This window comes from Styela clava, chromosome 5, assembly GCF_964204865.1.
Source record: "Styela clava chromosome 5, kaStyClav1.hap1.2, whole genome shotgun sequence".
NCBI classification, from domain to species: Eukaryota; Metazoa; Chordata; class Ascidiacea; order Stolidobranchia; family Styelidae; genus Styela; species Styela clava.
The window spans coordinates 16,888,804-16,905,478 of NC_135254.1; the positions used below are offsets into that span (position 1 = coordinate 16,888,804).

A 16,675-nucleotide genomic window follows, 5' to 3' on the forward strand; every position below is an offset into this window, starting at 1 on the left:
AAAACAGAAGGGCATTTACAAATTGCGGTGGTCAGAAGCGTTAGCCGACAGACAATACGTTTTAATGTAGCTTGCGATACGGATTTGTAAAAGGGAAAGTCGCTTATTGGCTAACCTTAGGAAAGAGGCCTGTAGATCACGTTGGTGTATTATTGTTGTTTCAGGGTTACGACAAAATTGATCATTAATATAGGACCAACAACTTTTAACTTTTTACAAGATAACTATAGCAGTGCTTTTTGAAGGCCATTACTATTTTATTTTTATTTTATGTGATGTTTTCCGAAAGTCCGTGAAGCTCATCGAATGCGAAAGCTGGATCCCAGATGTCGACTGAGTTCGCGCAGATGAAGTTGCACATATTTTTCTATTTGCTTTCCATAATGCCATATTTCACGGGCCATAAGATGCACTCTAAATTTCCTTTCCCTCAAAAATCGTTCGTGCGCGAAATTTATGGATCTGATAGTGCTTTATGACATATTGCACGCACTTGAAACCAGTACCCGTTTTATGAACAAACCGCCATTTTTCTTCGAAAATAATACAATAGCCATAAAAATATAAGATTTTTAGTGTTTACTGTGGTTTGTACTGTAACCCTATTGCATCTTATATTCCGGTGCGCCTATTTATAGACAAAACCCCAAACTATGCCATTTATTGACGATGCGCCTTATAACCATGTGCGGCTTATAGTCCGTAACATACGGTAGCATCTATGATCTATATCAGGGGTTCCCAACTTTTTTATCTCAATTTCCCACTTTCGATTAGGCTGAGTTGTTATTTCCCATTACATATGGAATTATTTAAAAAGAATAATTTTCCTGTCAATAATAATTGGTATGACTTTCTATGATATAGGCTTGCAATTGGTGTAGAGGTTGAAACCCCATGAGAACATTCATTGCGCCGTCTAGCATCCCAAGACAGTGACGATCCATGTAAAGAAAATCAGTTTTATCCATCGAAAAGAACAATTCAATGCTTAAAATTCCAAAAAAACGCATCAAAGTTTTCATCACATTACACCGTCCATATCAATTTTGCTGTTTTTTTTACATGATAGACCGGAAGTCTGAATCTATTTTTGATAATGCGCATTGCTATTGGACAAGGTGATCCGTTCATCTTTGACGGCGCAGACTTACTCGGCAGAATATCATCACACTCTACGAGACAAAGTTTCATTTATGTCCCTCCGATGTTATGAAACTTTTGGTTCTTGCTATTCGCAGGACATCTACAAAAGACGCAGTTGATATCACCTTTGAACTCATTTGAAATTGCCCATGTTGTCGAATCTTATCCTGCTTTTATTTTGCATTTTTTTTTAGCAAACTGATAAGCAAATGGGTATTTGAAATATGTTGCTTCATTTCATGGGGCTACATAGAACCATTGGAGATGGTCTTAGTGCAAAAAACTCATTGCGGCATTTGCTCAAAAATTTTCGTTAAAAACGTGGAATGTCGCCGAGATGACTATGATCGTAAATATATACTACTACTATGAATATATATACTTCATTTTCACATAAGCCATTACCTTTTATTAACAATTTAGCAGAATGGAGGAACGGGTCAAATATTTGTTCATCAGAGCGCGTGCCTACCCAATATCTCAGAGACAATTGAATAAAAACTGTTCTCTTGTGCGGCTCTGCAACGAAAATCTTTTTGCGTAACGTTTAAAGCATTGGTGTTCGTTCGAGACATGCCTGTGAGGTTGTAATCGGCCGACCAAAGATCAAAATGAGTTGCGTAGCACGATCAGAATATCATGCCCAACAATGTGATATTTTACTAAAGTTTTGATTAATTGAATGGGAATCTTTTTCCGCTTCATGGCATATATTGTGATTTTCATCGTGTAATATTTAAGAATTGTGTTGTTGTGCGTACTTTTTTAGAGAAGCATTCAATTTCCCACCTGCAACCTCCAATTAAGTATACTAACATTAACATGGGAACCACTGATATATATAGTCAGTCAGAAATGTTCATGTTAGTATACTTAATCAAATTTCAAACTTATGTATAGTCAAATTTACATTTTTAACATGAAAACCTCGAACACTTCACCAGTATTTTTACCATTACTGCCTCACCATATTGACATTGACTCTTATAGATCGCCACGTCCCTTATGGTTGTGATAAACGGATCAGGCCAAGATAATTTAGAAAATTTTCGATCGAAACATTTTATTGTACTTTTAGGCTTTTGCATAGAGTATTGTTGGAACCAAAGCTCGTATCGTAGATTTACATTTTGTTAAACCAACAACTAAAGAACAAATTTGATATCGATTAATTTAGTTACTGATGTTTTACTAAACCAATTATCACAATTACAATTGACATCAATGCATACGCAAGACACCTAGAACGTGAAATGTCATGAATTTGTAAAATTATTACAAAGCAAAAAAGTAACAATTTTCTGCCTATGTTGAAGCGTAATGCTTTGACATCTGGTTCTAATTTGGCGAAAAAGGCGAAATATATGAACGAATAATCCGCGTTGCAATTGTTAATCAATTTCATATTACTATGAAAAATACTCGGCGAATTAACTTTCATGTACCTGTAATTGTAATTCGTTGTTGTTGAGATCACCACATCTTCCAACGACAACGGTGAAGCTACAAATAATCTTTTCTCGTTGAATTTCCATTTATAGTGTATATATAAATTGCAATCTTTGCGTGATTCGGTAAATAATAAAGGGGATGACTATAGAATATCAGTTTCGATAATAGCTTCAGAGCTACCCAAAACGACAGGAAATTGGTTGGACGACAATACGTTGTAGAATGGTGTACTATTACATGATATTCCTGCAACAAGTCTGTGAATGTAAGATATTAGCAACTACTATTCATTACGTATAGAAAGAAGGATAGATAGATAACACCAGTGTCCATTTTAGTTGCCTTCTCAATAGTGGGGGATATTGGGGTGTAATGAAGCAGTGTCATAAATTGTCGTGCATAGGCTAAAGCCGTATATATAGTAATATATGCTCGAATATATTGCTTATATTTAGAAAATTTCTTGGTCAGTCGGTTACTTGCATTTATATCTTTGCTTTGGTCTGCAACTATAAATGATGGAGGTGTTTAGGTAATCTTATCTTCTACTTATTTACAGATTTTATTGTGTATCGTATAAATTGGTATCGAAAGATACATAAGACTGTACTTTAGGAAAATGATAAGTTAAGAACGCTGACTAAAATGACATATTTTTAATATTTTCATGCTAGCACTTCGAATAAATAAAATGTTTCGACGTCAAAATTTAGGAATAACATCATGATAATAAAGTATTTTTAGGTGTTTGACATTTTAATTACGTTTTATATGTCAATTTCGCATAACGAGAATTATCCGTTTTATTATTTGAAAAAATATTCAACCAGTTATTAACACGTAATCATCCCTGAAATATAATAAATAATGACTTGCTTTGTCGAACGGAAATTCAAAAAGCAGATGACCAATTGCTCATAATGATTCAGGTAATCTATAGTTCTATACCTAGGGAAATGATCGAAAATATTAGTGCGTTCCGGTACCTGGTACGTTTCATCATCGTAAAGCAATGTCGCTAAACCAGGATATAGCTTTAGTCAGATGACAGGGAAGGTGGAATTATGAGATATACTCAGTGTATTTCCAAAATTTTGACTTTGAGGTGGAGATATTTCAATCATATAAATATGAAATATGTGGCTTTAGCTCATTGTGAATTATATAATTGCAATATTAAGTCTATGCATCTGAAACAAATAACTGTCTAACTAATCCTATACCCAACATGGACATGCAACCGGACGAGAGATGCCTCATCTTTAAGCCCTTTTATCGCCTTTCCTCTATCTCGGGATAAAAACTTCTTATGCCTAATATATCAAGTGTTGACTTTCATATAGACTTATAAATAGGAATATCAATAAATCAGAAAAAAAGCAATTGAACTATATTTGTTCAATATGCACTTGATTGTGGGTCGTCGTGCCATGATTCGCGCTAGAGAGATATATTGCACCACGATGACTGTTGACTATAGTAAATATTTCCGCTTAATTTCCAACAAGCTGAATTTAATGCGAGGAAGTGCTCGATCAATTTGGAAACAGACAGCCAAGTACGAGGAAAATTTCTCTAAACATGGGCACCTAAATTATTGTTTAAAGGTACAAATTTTTCAAAAAGAGGCAAATTTCAAAATTGACGACAACATACAATTTTGGGACAATTTACCAAAAATGTATAAACAAATTTCAAATTGACAGGTCGTTGAATGCATGCAATGTTTTGGCACAAACTCGCACTAGCATCCACGTGCTTCATTTGTGACTGGATATTACCAATTTCCTCAATTGGGACCATCATGCAATATAACGATGGTTCAAATAAAATGAAAAAATTCAATTGTGGCAACTATTCTGTTCATTGCCTGGACATTTTTACATCATTACAGCGATAGAAAACATGCAGGGTTTCAGTTTATTTTCAGAAATACCATTTGCAATTCTCCCACTTTATATAGGTTTTGTAACAAATACCTACTTACAAGCAGTTGACTTCAAAGCACCTGGTAGCGTGTTTTACCAGTAAGTACTAGTAGTTAAACTTATATATCAAGTAAGCTGTTTGATCATAGTTCATTGTTATGATTTTTTCAGGAATATTTACTTATATATTATAGTCTTCATTACTTGGAATATATCAAGAAAAATTTTCACTATCAGGCAAGAAAAGGTGCTCTATAGTTTTGAAAACAGTGTGGGAGTTTTCAGACTATATAAACTGTTATATACATTAGTATCACAATGAGAAAAGTTATGACAATCTTACGTAACTGCTTCGTTCTTGCTGCTATATTTTGCTCTTCATCTTTCGGATTCAATTTGGATCTTACTGTACGTAATGCCAAATTTATGACGTCGCCAGTGCTTCAGAATCTTGGTAAATCGGTACCTGGATCACCGATACCACAACTTGACTCAAATATTCCACCTTCGTTTTATGGATACAGTATGAATGTTATGCAACCAAGTAATGGAGATATAAATTCAAAGTAAGTATCATATATTATCATAGTTTAAAGATTTATATTAATACCTATCGACGACAAGGATTTCAATGTTTATTAAGTTGTACTGGAAGGTTCTACACATACTTCCAAAAATATCAGTAGTAGCAATCATTGACACACATAAATACGAGACTACTATATTAGTAGAAGGTTATCGCGGTACAGCATAGCCTTATGTTCAATGAGTTGCGTAGCACGATCAGAATATCATGCCCAACAATGTGATGATACAGCATAGCTGTAGTGGACATAGAATTCTAGTTGATAATGGATGATTTCATTCGACAAAGTCGTTATTTGTTAGGCTGGAAGCGGCAATCCCTTGATCGCATCAATGCTGAAAATTGTAGACGATTTTCGACGGCGACAGGATTCGTAACGTTCATATTTCAGAGCGAACTGATAAGTTTCAAAAAAATTCACAAAATTAAGGTATTTTCAGAAAACAATACATCCCTTTGAACCCATGCGCATTGAGAAGAGACGTAGTTTTGGGAGGAACTCCTTAGGGGGAAATATGTCCATCGTCTCATGGTGTAACACGTCGTATAGAAATATAATGTAAATTTACGTTTTTTTTTCTATGCTATACTATACCTAACCAAAGTCTAAAACGCGCAATCATCACATGTCTTCATCGTCAGTTAAGAAAATATCTAAAATGTCATCATATTGTAATATCGTCATGTTTCGTGAAGCAATATGAAACCGACAAAATCGATACAAATGGTTCAATCACACAGGTTAATGTCAATGACTATAACTCAAAAATGAAAGCTTGCTGATCTTCGACACCTTCAAATCATAATACTTCTATAGTATGTATGAACGTTTTAATGAAACATCACATGAAAAAAAATCAGAAAATTCATTTCCTCATACTGTATTTTTTATTTTTATATTTGTCGGTAATATAATACTTGAGGAAACATGCTCAATGACTCATACTTCGACTTTAAATATGTTGTGATCATTAATTTATATTCCCACAAAATTACAGTGATATGATGTTGCGGTTTTGTTATAAAATTGACGTGTTTTGATATCTTGAGTCTTGACTATCGAAATTGGCCAGACTGAAATATATTTATCAGTGAAGTTTTGAAAATTGTAACATTGCATGGAAAAGTAAATAAAGTAAAGTAAATCGGTTAAAAAATTTCAAATCAGTTTAATGATTAGGCTTCTATGCGATTTGGCAATCACCGAAAACAAAAGAGGGGAGACTCGCACAAGTATACGTAGCAGGTGCTCGTAGGGCGCTTAATCCAATGGCTTATTAGACCTAACTCCAACGCAATCCAGAATAAAAGAAATGAGGAGGGAACTTATTAAATGAATAAAAAATATATTGGTTACTGGTCATATGGCATACCACCCACACCTATAGCCTCGAATTGCTATTTTTAAATAAGGCTAGAATATATTATTGCTCTTTCAAGTAATTGACAAGAGCTGATCACAATACTGAACTATCAGACGGTATCAACAAAATATCTGGTAAATATAATGATGATTATTTTTCAATTACCTCAAATCACACCTTAGTTAACACGTTCCGTGTTAATTTATGAGATCACATAATTGCCATATCAGTACTACCTCCCGTAAGATAATAGGAATACTTACCTATTGATAACTTAAAAAGCAATAGTGCAATTTCAAACCCATCAACAGAAACATTAAAGTAAATAACTTGGCAATAAAATATTCTAAACGAGGGATTGGCGTGACATAACAAATAAAAACAAACAAACTGTAAAAGCAATATAGTATTCAGACAGCTAAAAGTCATTTAAACTTTACGTATGAGACTGAATTTAGATTGATAACATGTTAGTAGATGATCAAAATTAATATTAAATGATTGTTTTGACAATAAATTGATCTGTCACATTTAAAGCAATAGCTATAGAGGTAACACTACTTACTCTTTGTTTCATTTTTGGGTAACCCCGTAGTATGTGTACCAGATTAGGGTTAGGCCATAAATTTATTCATATTTTCCTTATTTTAGTTTTATTCCGGGTTCGGGGACTGTTTGTGATAGTTAAGTGAATACCCCCCTGCCCATAGGTTTCAGTCCCTTTACACAACTAGATGTAAAATAGGCGAACAAAATTGTTTACCGGTACCTCGATATTGGTACACATAATTCTGGAGCGCCCATTTTTGACCTAAAAAATGTCGCGTGGGAAGTCAAGTTTACTTTCCAACCAGTAAAAAATCGAACGTAAAGAAATTATGGAGAAAATGATAATCACACAGTTTTACCATGGAAACCAAAGCTGTCTATCTAGCAATGGCACCAGAAGTTCTAATATATAATTTAAAAAGATCGGGAACTTTAGTTTCGGAACTATTGTTATGGATGACAAGAACCATCTAAATTCGACGAGTTATCTAATTAACATCACTTATTAGAGATAGATAATTACTAGCGTTTAAATAGCCATAGGACCGCGAGATGAACGGGGTATCCCCCACTCATTTGCATTACTTGAAGCAGAAAGCAACAAAGTCAACTATTTTTAAATAAATTTTATAATAAACTTTTTATACTAGTGTTTTATTAACAACAAACATATACACTAAAGTATGGATTAAATGTAAGAATGTTTACAATAAAATGTTGAGTGAAATGTATTAGTAAATCCATACTGTTTGTTTCTGATATTTTATTTATTTGAATGTTCAATTATATCGTAGATCGATTGTTCAAATATTTGAACAGATATTCAGAAGAATGACAGTATTATATGTTATTGTATAGCACAAAAAAAATATGCTGTGAGCGCTGGAGTAAGTCATATCTGCCGTTTAATACAGAAGACAAAATGATTAAGAGACAAAAAAAAATTGATTTAAAGACAAAAAGAACGAAAAATCGAGTTTACATTATAGATTGTATCTATTGATAAAAATGCGCAATTTATTCAATATTGTTTATGACGTAACAAGGTTTCCCACTATAGTTAACATTCACTGATGATACTATAAGAAATACATAGTGAGAAATTGTACATATATTTAGTTTATTGAATATGCATGTATAATATTTTTCCATGCATTTTATATTGTAAAGCTTATTTTTCATACTAACTTATTGTTCAAATGTTAAAAGTCTGGGGTTTCGATTGCACGAGTGAGGATTTAACAAATATGTTTTGCTTCTGACTGTTTTACATGGTTTTTCAAAAAGCATGTAACAAAAATAAAAAGTCCACGATCACATACAACCAAAACAAGTGCCATTTTAGCGTTAAAAATAGCATTTTGACAAAGTCGTTTTGATCTCACATAACCACTGAAAATTGCTACCCCCTGATGAGCACCTTCGCCTATCACTCCAAAGGCCTATATACCAAGATGACTGATCATAATAAACAAATCTATAGGTTTTCGATTTGATGGATTCAATATGGAATGCGTTATTTAACCACATATCCGTATGTGACCGAGTGTTGTCTTCTTGCAAATTTCCCATTCACATTCTACATAGTTGTCATGTCTATATTAGAGATGTACCGATGTATCGGTATCGGGTATCGGTATCGGCAATATCGGCCATTTTTTCGGTATCGGCCATGTATAGGTATCGGTTAGATTAAGGCCGATATTTCCGATATATTTACCTTTTTGATATGGTCCAGAATGTTTTAAAAGATAAGTTGGAATACTACTTTTTAATTTATTTTTTGTCTGGAGAGATCGTGAGCTATGAGCCTTACATGTCCCTACCCCCGCGAGGGAATATGATTCACGTATTTTTAGCTATTTTCGCTGTCAAATTTTTATATTGACATTTTAAATATTACATAGTAATTATGAAAAAATATATCAACACGGCACATAACAAAAAGCAATTAGGCGCCCAGTTTTGAATCATACAGTGGAATTGGGGTCCTTATTAACGGCACATGGACTTTTGGCACGGGTATAAATTCTGACTGTTTGTCGTCAAGTACGAGTGTCATTTAGTCCGACGACATCGATAAACTAAATTCCGACACAATTATCTCTCTACGCAGATATTAATTTTGTTTAACAACACAATTTCTTTATAGATATATTGACATGACCGCCTAGCCCTAGAGGGCCTAGAGTCCTAGACTGTCTCAAAATATATGATAGCAATTGTATAATAATATAAAATAGTAAAGTAAAAAAACATCCTCGACGGTTATAGGTAGGCCTTCTTTTGGTCGGTGCTGATTGATATTCTTTCATGTTGGCTTTGACTTATTGCGTCGACGATTACGATTAGCCACGAAATAAAATATTTGAAAAATGCTTTTAATTTGAACGTAGGACGGCGGCTCTAGAATGTGTGGGTGATATTCGATATTCTCTTAAACACGAATAACGATATTCGAAGGTCGCGATATTAACATTAAATTCAAATTGGGCATCCCGGCTTATGAGTTTTCTAATTGAACACCGAGATTACTAGCGTTACTGTACAGTGTATCTTAATCAGTTGAAGCAAACACCAAACTTTAATTTCATATTATGTGATATATCATTTTTCGATCTGAAATAATGTGTACTATGAACAACGCTCAAAGACCATTGTTTTAACCCGTCTGCCCTACACAGCACACCTAATTAAGTAATATTTACATAGTATCGGTATCGGAATATCGGTAATATCTGCCTTTTTGTAGTATCGGCGTATCGGTATCGGTATCGGCTTTTTTAGCTGGTATCGGATCGGTATCGGCGACAAAAGTGGTATCGGTACATCTCTAGTCTATATCATATTATTATATGCAGCAAGCGCACCGTCAAATTAACACACAATTTCCGAAAATTATAAACTGTTTTAGGACGAGCATGTCATTTTTTCATACTCTTTCTCGCTCAATAGAAAAATTAAATATTTGAATATTTTCTGCCATCATGCGTGTAAGGTCATTTGTTACCGGTACAATTTTGCAAATCAAGTCCGGAACTGATTGTTTGGCAAATACAACACACAGCGTTTTACCATAAGGTCATGAAGTTTCATTACGTGATAATGAATATAACCATATTTCTTGAACTTCACTGTATGAAGACAAATTCTGACAAAACTGGGCGATATATTTTAGGGACATGGATACTCATAATGTGATTAAAAATTATGAACAGTGTTATGGCGCCGCAACGTTTATGGCGCGGAAAACGCTAATTTGATACTAGGAAAAAAAACTATATTTTTAAGCGCGTTTTGGTTCATTTTTTACGTGTAGACATATATATGTGTGCACCGGTTCATGCAGAAACAATACAGAGGTTTCTAGCGGGGTGCAGGTAAAATAGCGTTGTTGATATAAATATAATCGTATCGAGAGAATGCATGCTGCATATTTAGGCAATAATTATTTACTGTTTCAGAATTTTTGTTGGTTCTCCTCGTATGACAGATCCGTCAAATCCGGGGTTACAAAAAGCGATGACAAAACCAAAAGTCGGTATGTATGCTTTAATATATCGATTCCTTAGTTCCTCAATTTTCATTTTCTTGCTGTCAAAACATGACGTTCTGATGCGTCATACTATAACGAAAATAGTAGTAATATTTCTGGCAGTCAAGTTGTAAATTAGGCATTGTTTATCAAATCATTTTTTTGCAACAGTAATTTTATATGCGGTCACTAAACTCTTAATAACAAAACCATTGTCGATATTTAAATTTTTTTCTTGATTATTTCATCAGCAAATTACACAAAACAATTTTTTGGGTTCAGGTGAGAAACCAAAGTTCAAACCAACGGGCTCAGTGAATTCTTGTCCGGTCAAAGCAGCCTTATTTGCTGTATCATCTGTTCATCCCACATGCAGTCCAGCGCATCCTCCTCCACAAGTAGGAGACGGCCTGGGGGCAAGCTTAGCTGCGGCACCTGACGGACAAATGTCGGTAAGCAAACGCATGTTACTTTTCTGTTATATACAATTACGTAATAGTTCGTAATTGGTAATGTTAACAATCATAAACAGAAATGTGCAGTCTGAAAGAAGTTCCGATTGGATGTAATTTCAAACATTTTCTTCTCTTCTGGATTTTAATATATTCATTGCATTTGAGTACCACGTTGTTTTTAAAAAAAAATTCTGTTATATTTGTCAAATTTATTTTAGAGGGTATTGTAGATTAATTCTGATTTCACATGAGATACCAAAACTGCGAGTCATTTAAAATTCATATTCCTCTCACTTCATTTTAACAAACGTATTGTTAGTAATTACTATTAGTTCTGAGTAAGCTTGGTGTAATTTAGTTCAATGCATAAATTCAGTTTCTCAAATTATACTTTTTAAAAAATAAATATATGATAAAATATATACAGGCCTGCTCACCAGGACGGGAACAAGAGTGTACAGCAGACAAATACAGCCCGGGCTTTTGTTATACTTCAAAAAATTATGGACGGAATTGGAAAATGGATCCGCATTCGGCAAAAGCAGGTAAGTTAAAAACAGCTGAAGATGTTTGACTGTATCTGTGATCGAAATTTTTTCTCCGATTTGATCTGAGTTCACTTTTGACCTGCAGTTTACCAGACGGAACGGAATATTTTGTACCTTTCTCCAAAATGTTTCGAATTTGAATTTTTTCATCAACTATTGCTAGTATATATGGTATTATAGAACCAATCGGATTCATCATTTATAGTCAAGCCCGACACAGAAAGATCTTTCTTGGTGATTTTGAGAAATATGTGGCTCGTTATACACATTACATTCAGGTGCGGACAATGCGAGGGGAATTATGGTTTTCTATCTAGTCGATGAATCTTTATGGTCATCGATGTTTGTAACAGAAAATTACTTTCATAAAAACTCGCAATTTCGTTATTTCTGTTTTGTTTTCAGAATGTCCAGAGAAGACAGTTGATGTTATGTTTGTTCTTGACGGTTCTGGGTCTGTAGAAGGACATTTTGATAAAGTAAAAGACTGGGTGAAAAATGTTACCAAGTTATTGAAATATCAAATGCGAATCGGGCTCATCCAAATCGGCATTGTTCAGTACTCACATTGGTACAGCGATGGAAGGTATCTAATAGGCTTGTATATTATTGTTTTTTGGATATTTAATTGTGATTAGAAAAAAGGCTCAGATTCATTCGTGATAATTTTGATTATATTTTATCGACAGCTTATTCGACACCTCGTCCTAAAATGCAAATCATTAAAAACTCGCGAATTCGTAATTTATCTTCAAATAATTACTCTTTTCCACAATATTGTAATTGGAAGATAACAATCAAGTTCTGTTCCCATATAAAAAAAAAGATAAGAAATAGTATAGAATCTCGAATCTAAGAAGGCTTACAAGAAGCCAAAATTTATCAAAAATAATTTGCAAACGATATAAATAAAATCAAGAATTTGATTGATGGACTGAAGAAATTTCACTGGTATTGATAAATGAAATGCCATAAAAACAATATAAGATTTTTACATAGATTTATTTGAACGAATTTAGAATATATTTTAATACTAAGCACCCGTACGTTGCAGTCAAGTACATTGATTTTTCTGGATGTTCTCATAATAAAATATTTTCAATTGAATAACACGAAATTTATTTACCTTTCAGACGTCAGAAGCATATAATTACAGAAGTTGAATTAGGAAGATATTCATTATATAAAGATTTCGCGGTGAGAATGCATTTTTATCCTGTTTAAATATTTTTGATTTATTTTACTTAAAAAAAAATGCGAACCAATCTAAACTTTAGATCAAGACTAGAATTCTGGGCCAAATTTTGGGTTTGTCTGCTTACAAAGCTGAGCTTGAATCACATTCTTTTTATTAATTCAGTTAGATAGAGTAAAATACAGCTATAAATATTATTATAATGTATTGAATGTATAAACTATAGGTTAAGTTATGAAAACATATTTAAAACTGATGCTTTCATTACAGAAAGCTGTAAATAAAATAAAGATTCATAAATACACAACTTACACCGGCCGTGCTCTGCAAAAAGTAAAATCAGACTTCACAGCTTCAGAAAGATTTGGAAGTTCTAAGAATGCACAGTTAATGTTTCTAATGACTGATGGGAAGTAAGTTCTACATAGGCTATTTATTCATGTGGATTTACAATTGCTTACTGAACACGAAATGGACTACGGATAAATTCAATCTAGTTGACCCGATATTTGACCCAAATTTTGCTGTTGTTTTATCGATAAGAACACTGAGACAATGACGTCTGGTACAGTTCTTTTAACGTTACCGGTAAGTCTTCCTGTCATTGTCATTTGATCTTCGTGTCAACATAATATTCGAGCATTGCACTCTTATATTTTATAGATCTAATGACGGAGAGCTAATCAAGCCTAACGCAGACGCACTACGTAACTTAGGAATTACGACGTATGCAGTTGGAGTTGGCCAAGCAGACAAAAAGGAACTACGGGTGTGTATATATTTTGATTTCATCCTATGCTACATTGATATTAAAATTGAACTACTCATATAGGCTATACCTAATCAAGTTTAGGCATTCAATATATTATGCAAGTCAAGAACTTCGTATAGGCTACTTGTACGTTGCTGGTTTATAGACTATATATATGAAAACATTTAATGGTAACTGAATGGTTTGTACTAGAGATGTACCGATGTATCGGTATCGGCAATATCGGCCATTTTTTCGGTATCAGCCGTGTATCGGTATCAGCCGTGTATCGGTATCGGTTAGATTAAGGCCGATATTTCCGATATATTAACCTTTTTGATATGATCCAGAATGTTTTAAAAGATAAGTTGGAATACTACTTTTTAATTTATTTTTTGTCCGAAGAGATTGTGAACTAAGAGCCATACATGTCCCCACCCCCGCGAGAGAATAGGATTCACGTGTTTTTAGCTATTTATCAGCCAAATTAGCTCAACTAATTTGGCTATTTTCGCTGTCAAACTTTTATATTGACATTTTTAATATTACATAGTAATTATGAAGAAATATATCAACACGGCACACAACAAAAAGCAATTAGGCACCCAGTTTTAAATCATACAGTGGAATTAGGGTCCTTATTAACGGCACATGGACTTTTATCCCTCTACGCAGGTATTAATTTTGTTTAACTACACAATTTCTTTATAGATATATTGACATGACCGCCTAGCCCTAGACTGTCTCAAAATATATGATAGCAATTGTATAATAATATAAAATAGTGAAGTGTAAAAACATCCTCGACGGTTATAGGTAGGCCTTCTTTTGGTCGGTGCTGATTGATATTCTTTCATGTTGGCTTTGACTTATTGCGTCGACGATTACAATTAGCCACGAAATAAAATATTTGAAAAATGCTTTTAATTTGAACGTAGAACGGTGGCTCTAGAATATGTGGGTGATATTCGATATTCTTTTAAACACGAATAACGATATTCGAAGGTCGCGATATTAACATTAAATTCAAATTGGACATCCCGGCTTATGAGTTTCAATTGAACACCGAGATTACTAGCGTTACTGTACAGTGTATCTTAATCAGTTAAAGCACATGGATACCAAACATTAATTTCATATTATGTGACATATATATCTTTTTTTCAATCTGAAATAATGTGTACTATGAACAACGCTCAAAGACCATTGTTTTAACCCATCTGCCCTATACAGCACTCCTAATTAAGTAATAATTACATAGTATCAGTATCGGGATATCGGTCTTTTTGTAGTATCGGCGTATCGGTATCGGAGTTTTCAGCTGGTATCGGATCGGTATCGGTATCGGCGAAAAAAGTGGTATCGGTACATCTCTAGTTTGTACCAGGACTTGCTTTGTTTATGATAAGTAATGTGACAAAAGCCCAATGTTCAAATATATAGCCGCGAAGGTCCAATAACTAACTGTATTAGCTAGTAGGGTACCGGTAACCTATGCGGTTCACACACTCATTTGGATGAGCACTGTGAGCGCAAAATCAAAACGACGGATAGAGGGGACGTAAGTGGACACGCTTGACCGAAAAAATACCAGTGTTCTCCAAAACTGAAATAAAACAGCAAAATTTCGGGTGGAATAATAGCCTTCTAGTGACTACATATTTTTTGAGAACATAATAATATGAAAAATCGATTGGTTCAGCATTAGCCACGAAGAAAGCAATTTTTCAGCTCTAACAATGTCGCAAAGTGACAACGATATGGTTAAACGATCCAAATGACCATTTTGTGTCTAATAAATATATGATACTAGTTGCAAATTATTCAAGCCATTTGTTTTTTTAAGAAAATTGCTGGTGTAAGAGAAAGAGTTTACAGTGTTGATAGCTTTGATGAACTGGGATCGCTTGTCAGTGATTTGCAAGAAAACATTCTCAATTTCGTATTAGAAGGTGAGTGCGTCTGTCGATGTTTTTATGCCGTCATCAATTTTTCTGATATTGCTCTTGTTATTTATTATCAAATAATTGATAATGACTATGCTCTGGGACTCCGTAAAGTACTTTGCACTTCTTGTTTTATATACACAGAGTAACCCATGAATAATATTTTTCAACGCGGTTTTCTGATTACCTACAAAATCAAAATATTCAATGTATATTGAAACTATGCATTTCAAAACAGTTTCTTTCTTTGAATGTTCTATTCTTTCACTGTTGTTAGCCTAGTTTGTACAAGAAATCAGTGACGTAATCATGATAGAACATAGTCGAATGCTGTTATAGGCTACAATAAGTATTATGTTATGTAAACAAAAATATATATGCTACTGTTGGTTCAAAACAAGTTATATTATATAGGATTAATTAAGGCTTTTTTGGTAACATCTTTTTTGGAAGATAATATTTCATCATTTTATTTTGCAGGCGGTGGTTCGTCATCAACAGCAGATTACAATTTTGAGTTTGCCCAGACGGGATTTTCATCCACATTTGACGAAAATGTAAGTGTACTTACAATAGGGTCTGTATCGTTGCTATAGCAATTAAAATATAGGCTCGGAATTTTATATTGCTATTATGACTTAATAATGTTAGAGACAATTTATTGTTTGCATGTATCCTGCTTGTTGTTTGTGTATAATGTGGTTGAATGTGTATGACGTGTGAATATTGCAGAAAAGCGATGCGGGCGCGTGATGTCGATCTCCAGATAACCGATTCTACATTTATCGCATAAATGCGCAGAAGATTTTATCAAGGACTACAAAATCGCACTTTGTATATACAAGAATATACACAAGATAGATGGACGCATTTATAATTGAGTAATCTATTACCTTAGTCGGAATATGTTATGTTGAGTGCGACATTAGGTGAAAAGGTGTCGCTTTATTCAGTATTGGCAAAATACAGCCTTCGTTTTCGACTACAACTATCTAAGAACCACTAGTTGGTGCCAATGGGCTGCGTTTTCATTCGAAACCAATCGTTGCAATCGCGGCAACTGAATCATTTGCTACGGATCAACGCTTTGTTTTTATATAATGGATATCCGCCATTGTGTAGTCAATCATACAGAAGTATGCACCCAACAATGCTATCCTTGAAACTAGGAAGAAAGACAAGAATAATGTAAGTAACATTTTCATGCAATTAATTCGTTG

General features: G+C 33.9%; 1 protein-coding gene across 1 annotated transcript; it reads left to right on the forward strand.

Moving 5' to 3' along the window:
* Positions 1-4,715: 4,715 nt before the first annotated feature.
* LOC120344561 (integrin alpha-M-like) lies at positions 4,716-16,558 on the forward strand. Its single transcript, XM_039413843.2, has 10 exons — positions 4,716-5,092; positions 10,490-10,566; positions 10,843-11,012; positions 11,443-11,560; positions 11,969-12,149; positions 12,697-12,760; positions 13,029-13,171; positions 13,422-13,527; positions 15,356-15,461; positions 15,936-16,558. Exons 1-10 carry the CDS (start codon positions 4,845-4,847, stop codon positions 16,049-16,051), a joined length of 1,329 nt encoding a protein of 442 aa, XP_039269777.2. The 5' UTR covers positions 4,716-4,844; the 3' UTR covers positions 16,052-16,558.
* Positions 16,559-16,675: the final 117 nt, after the last annotated feature.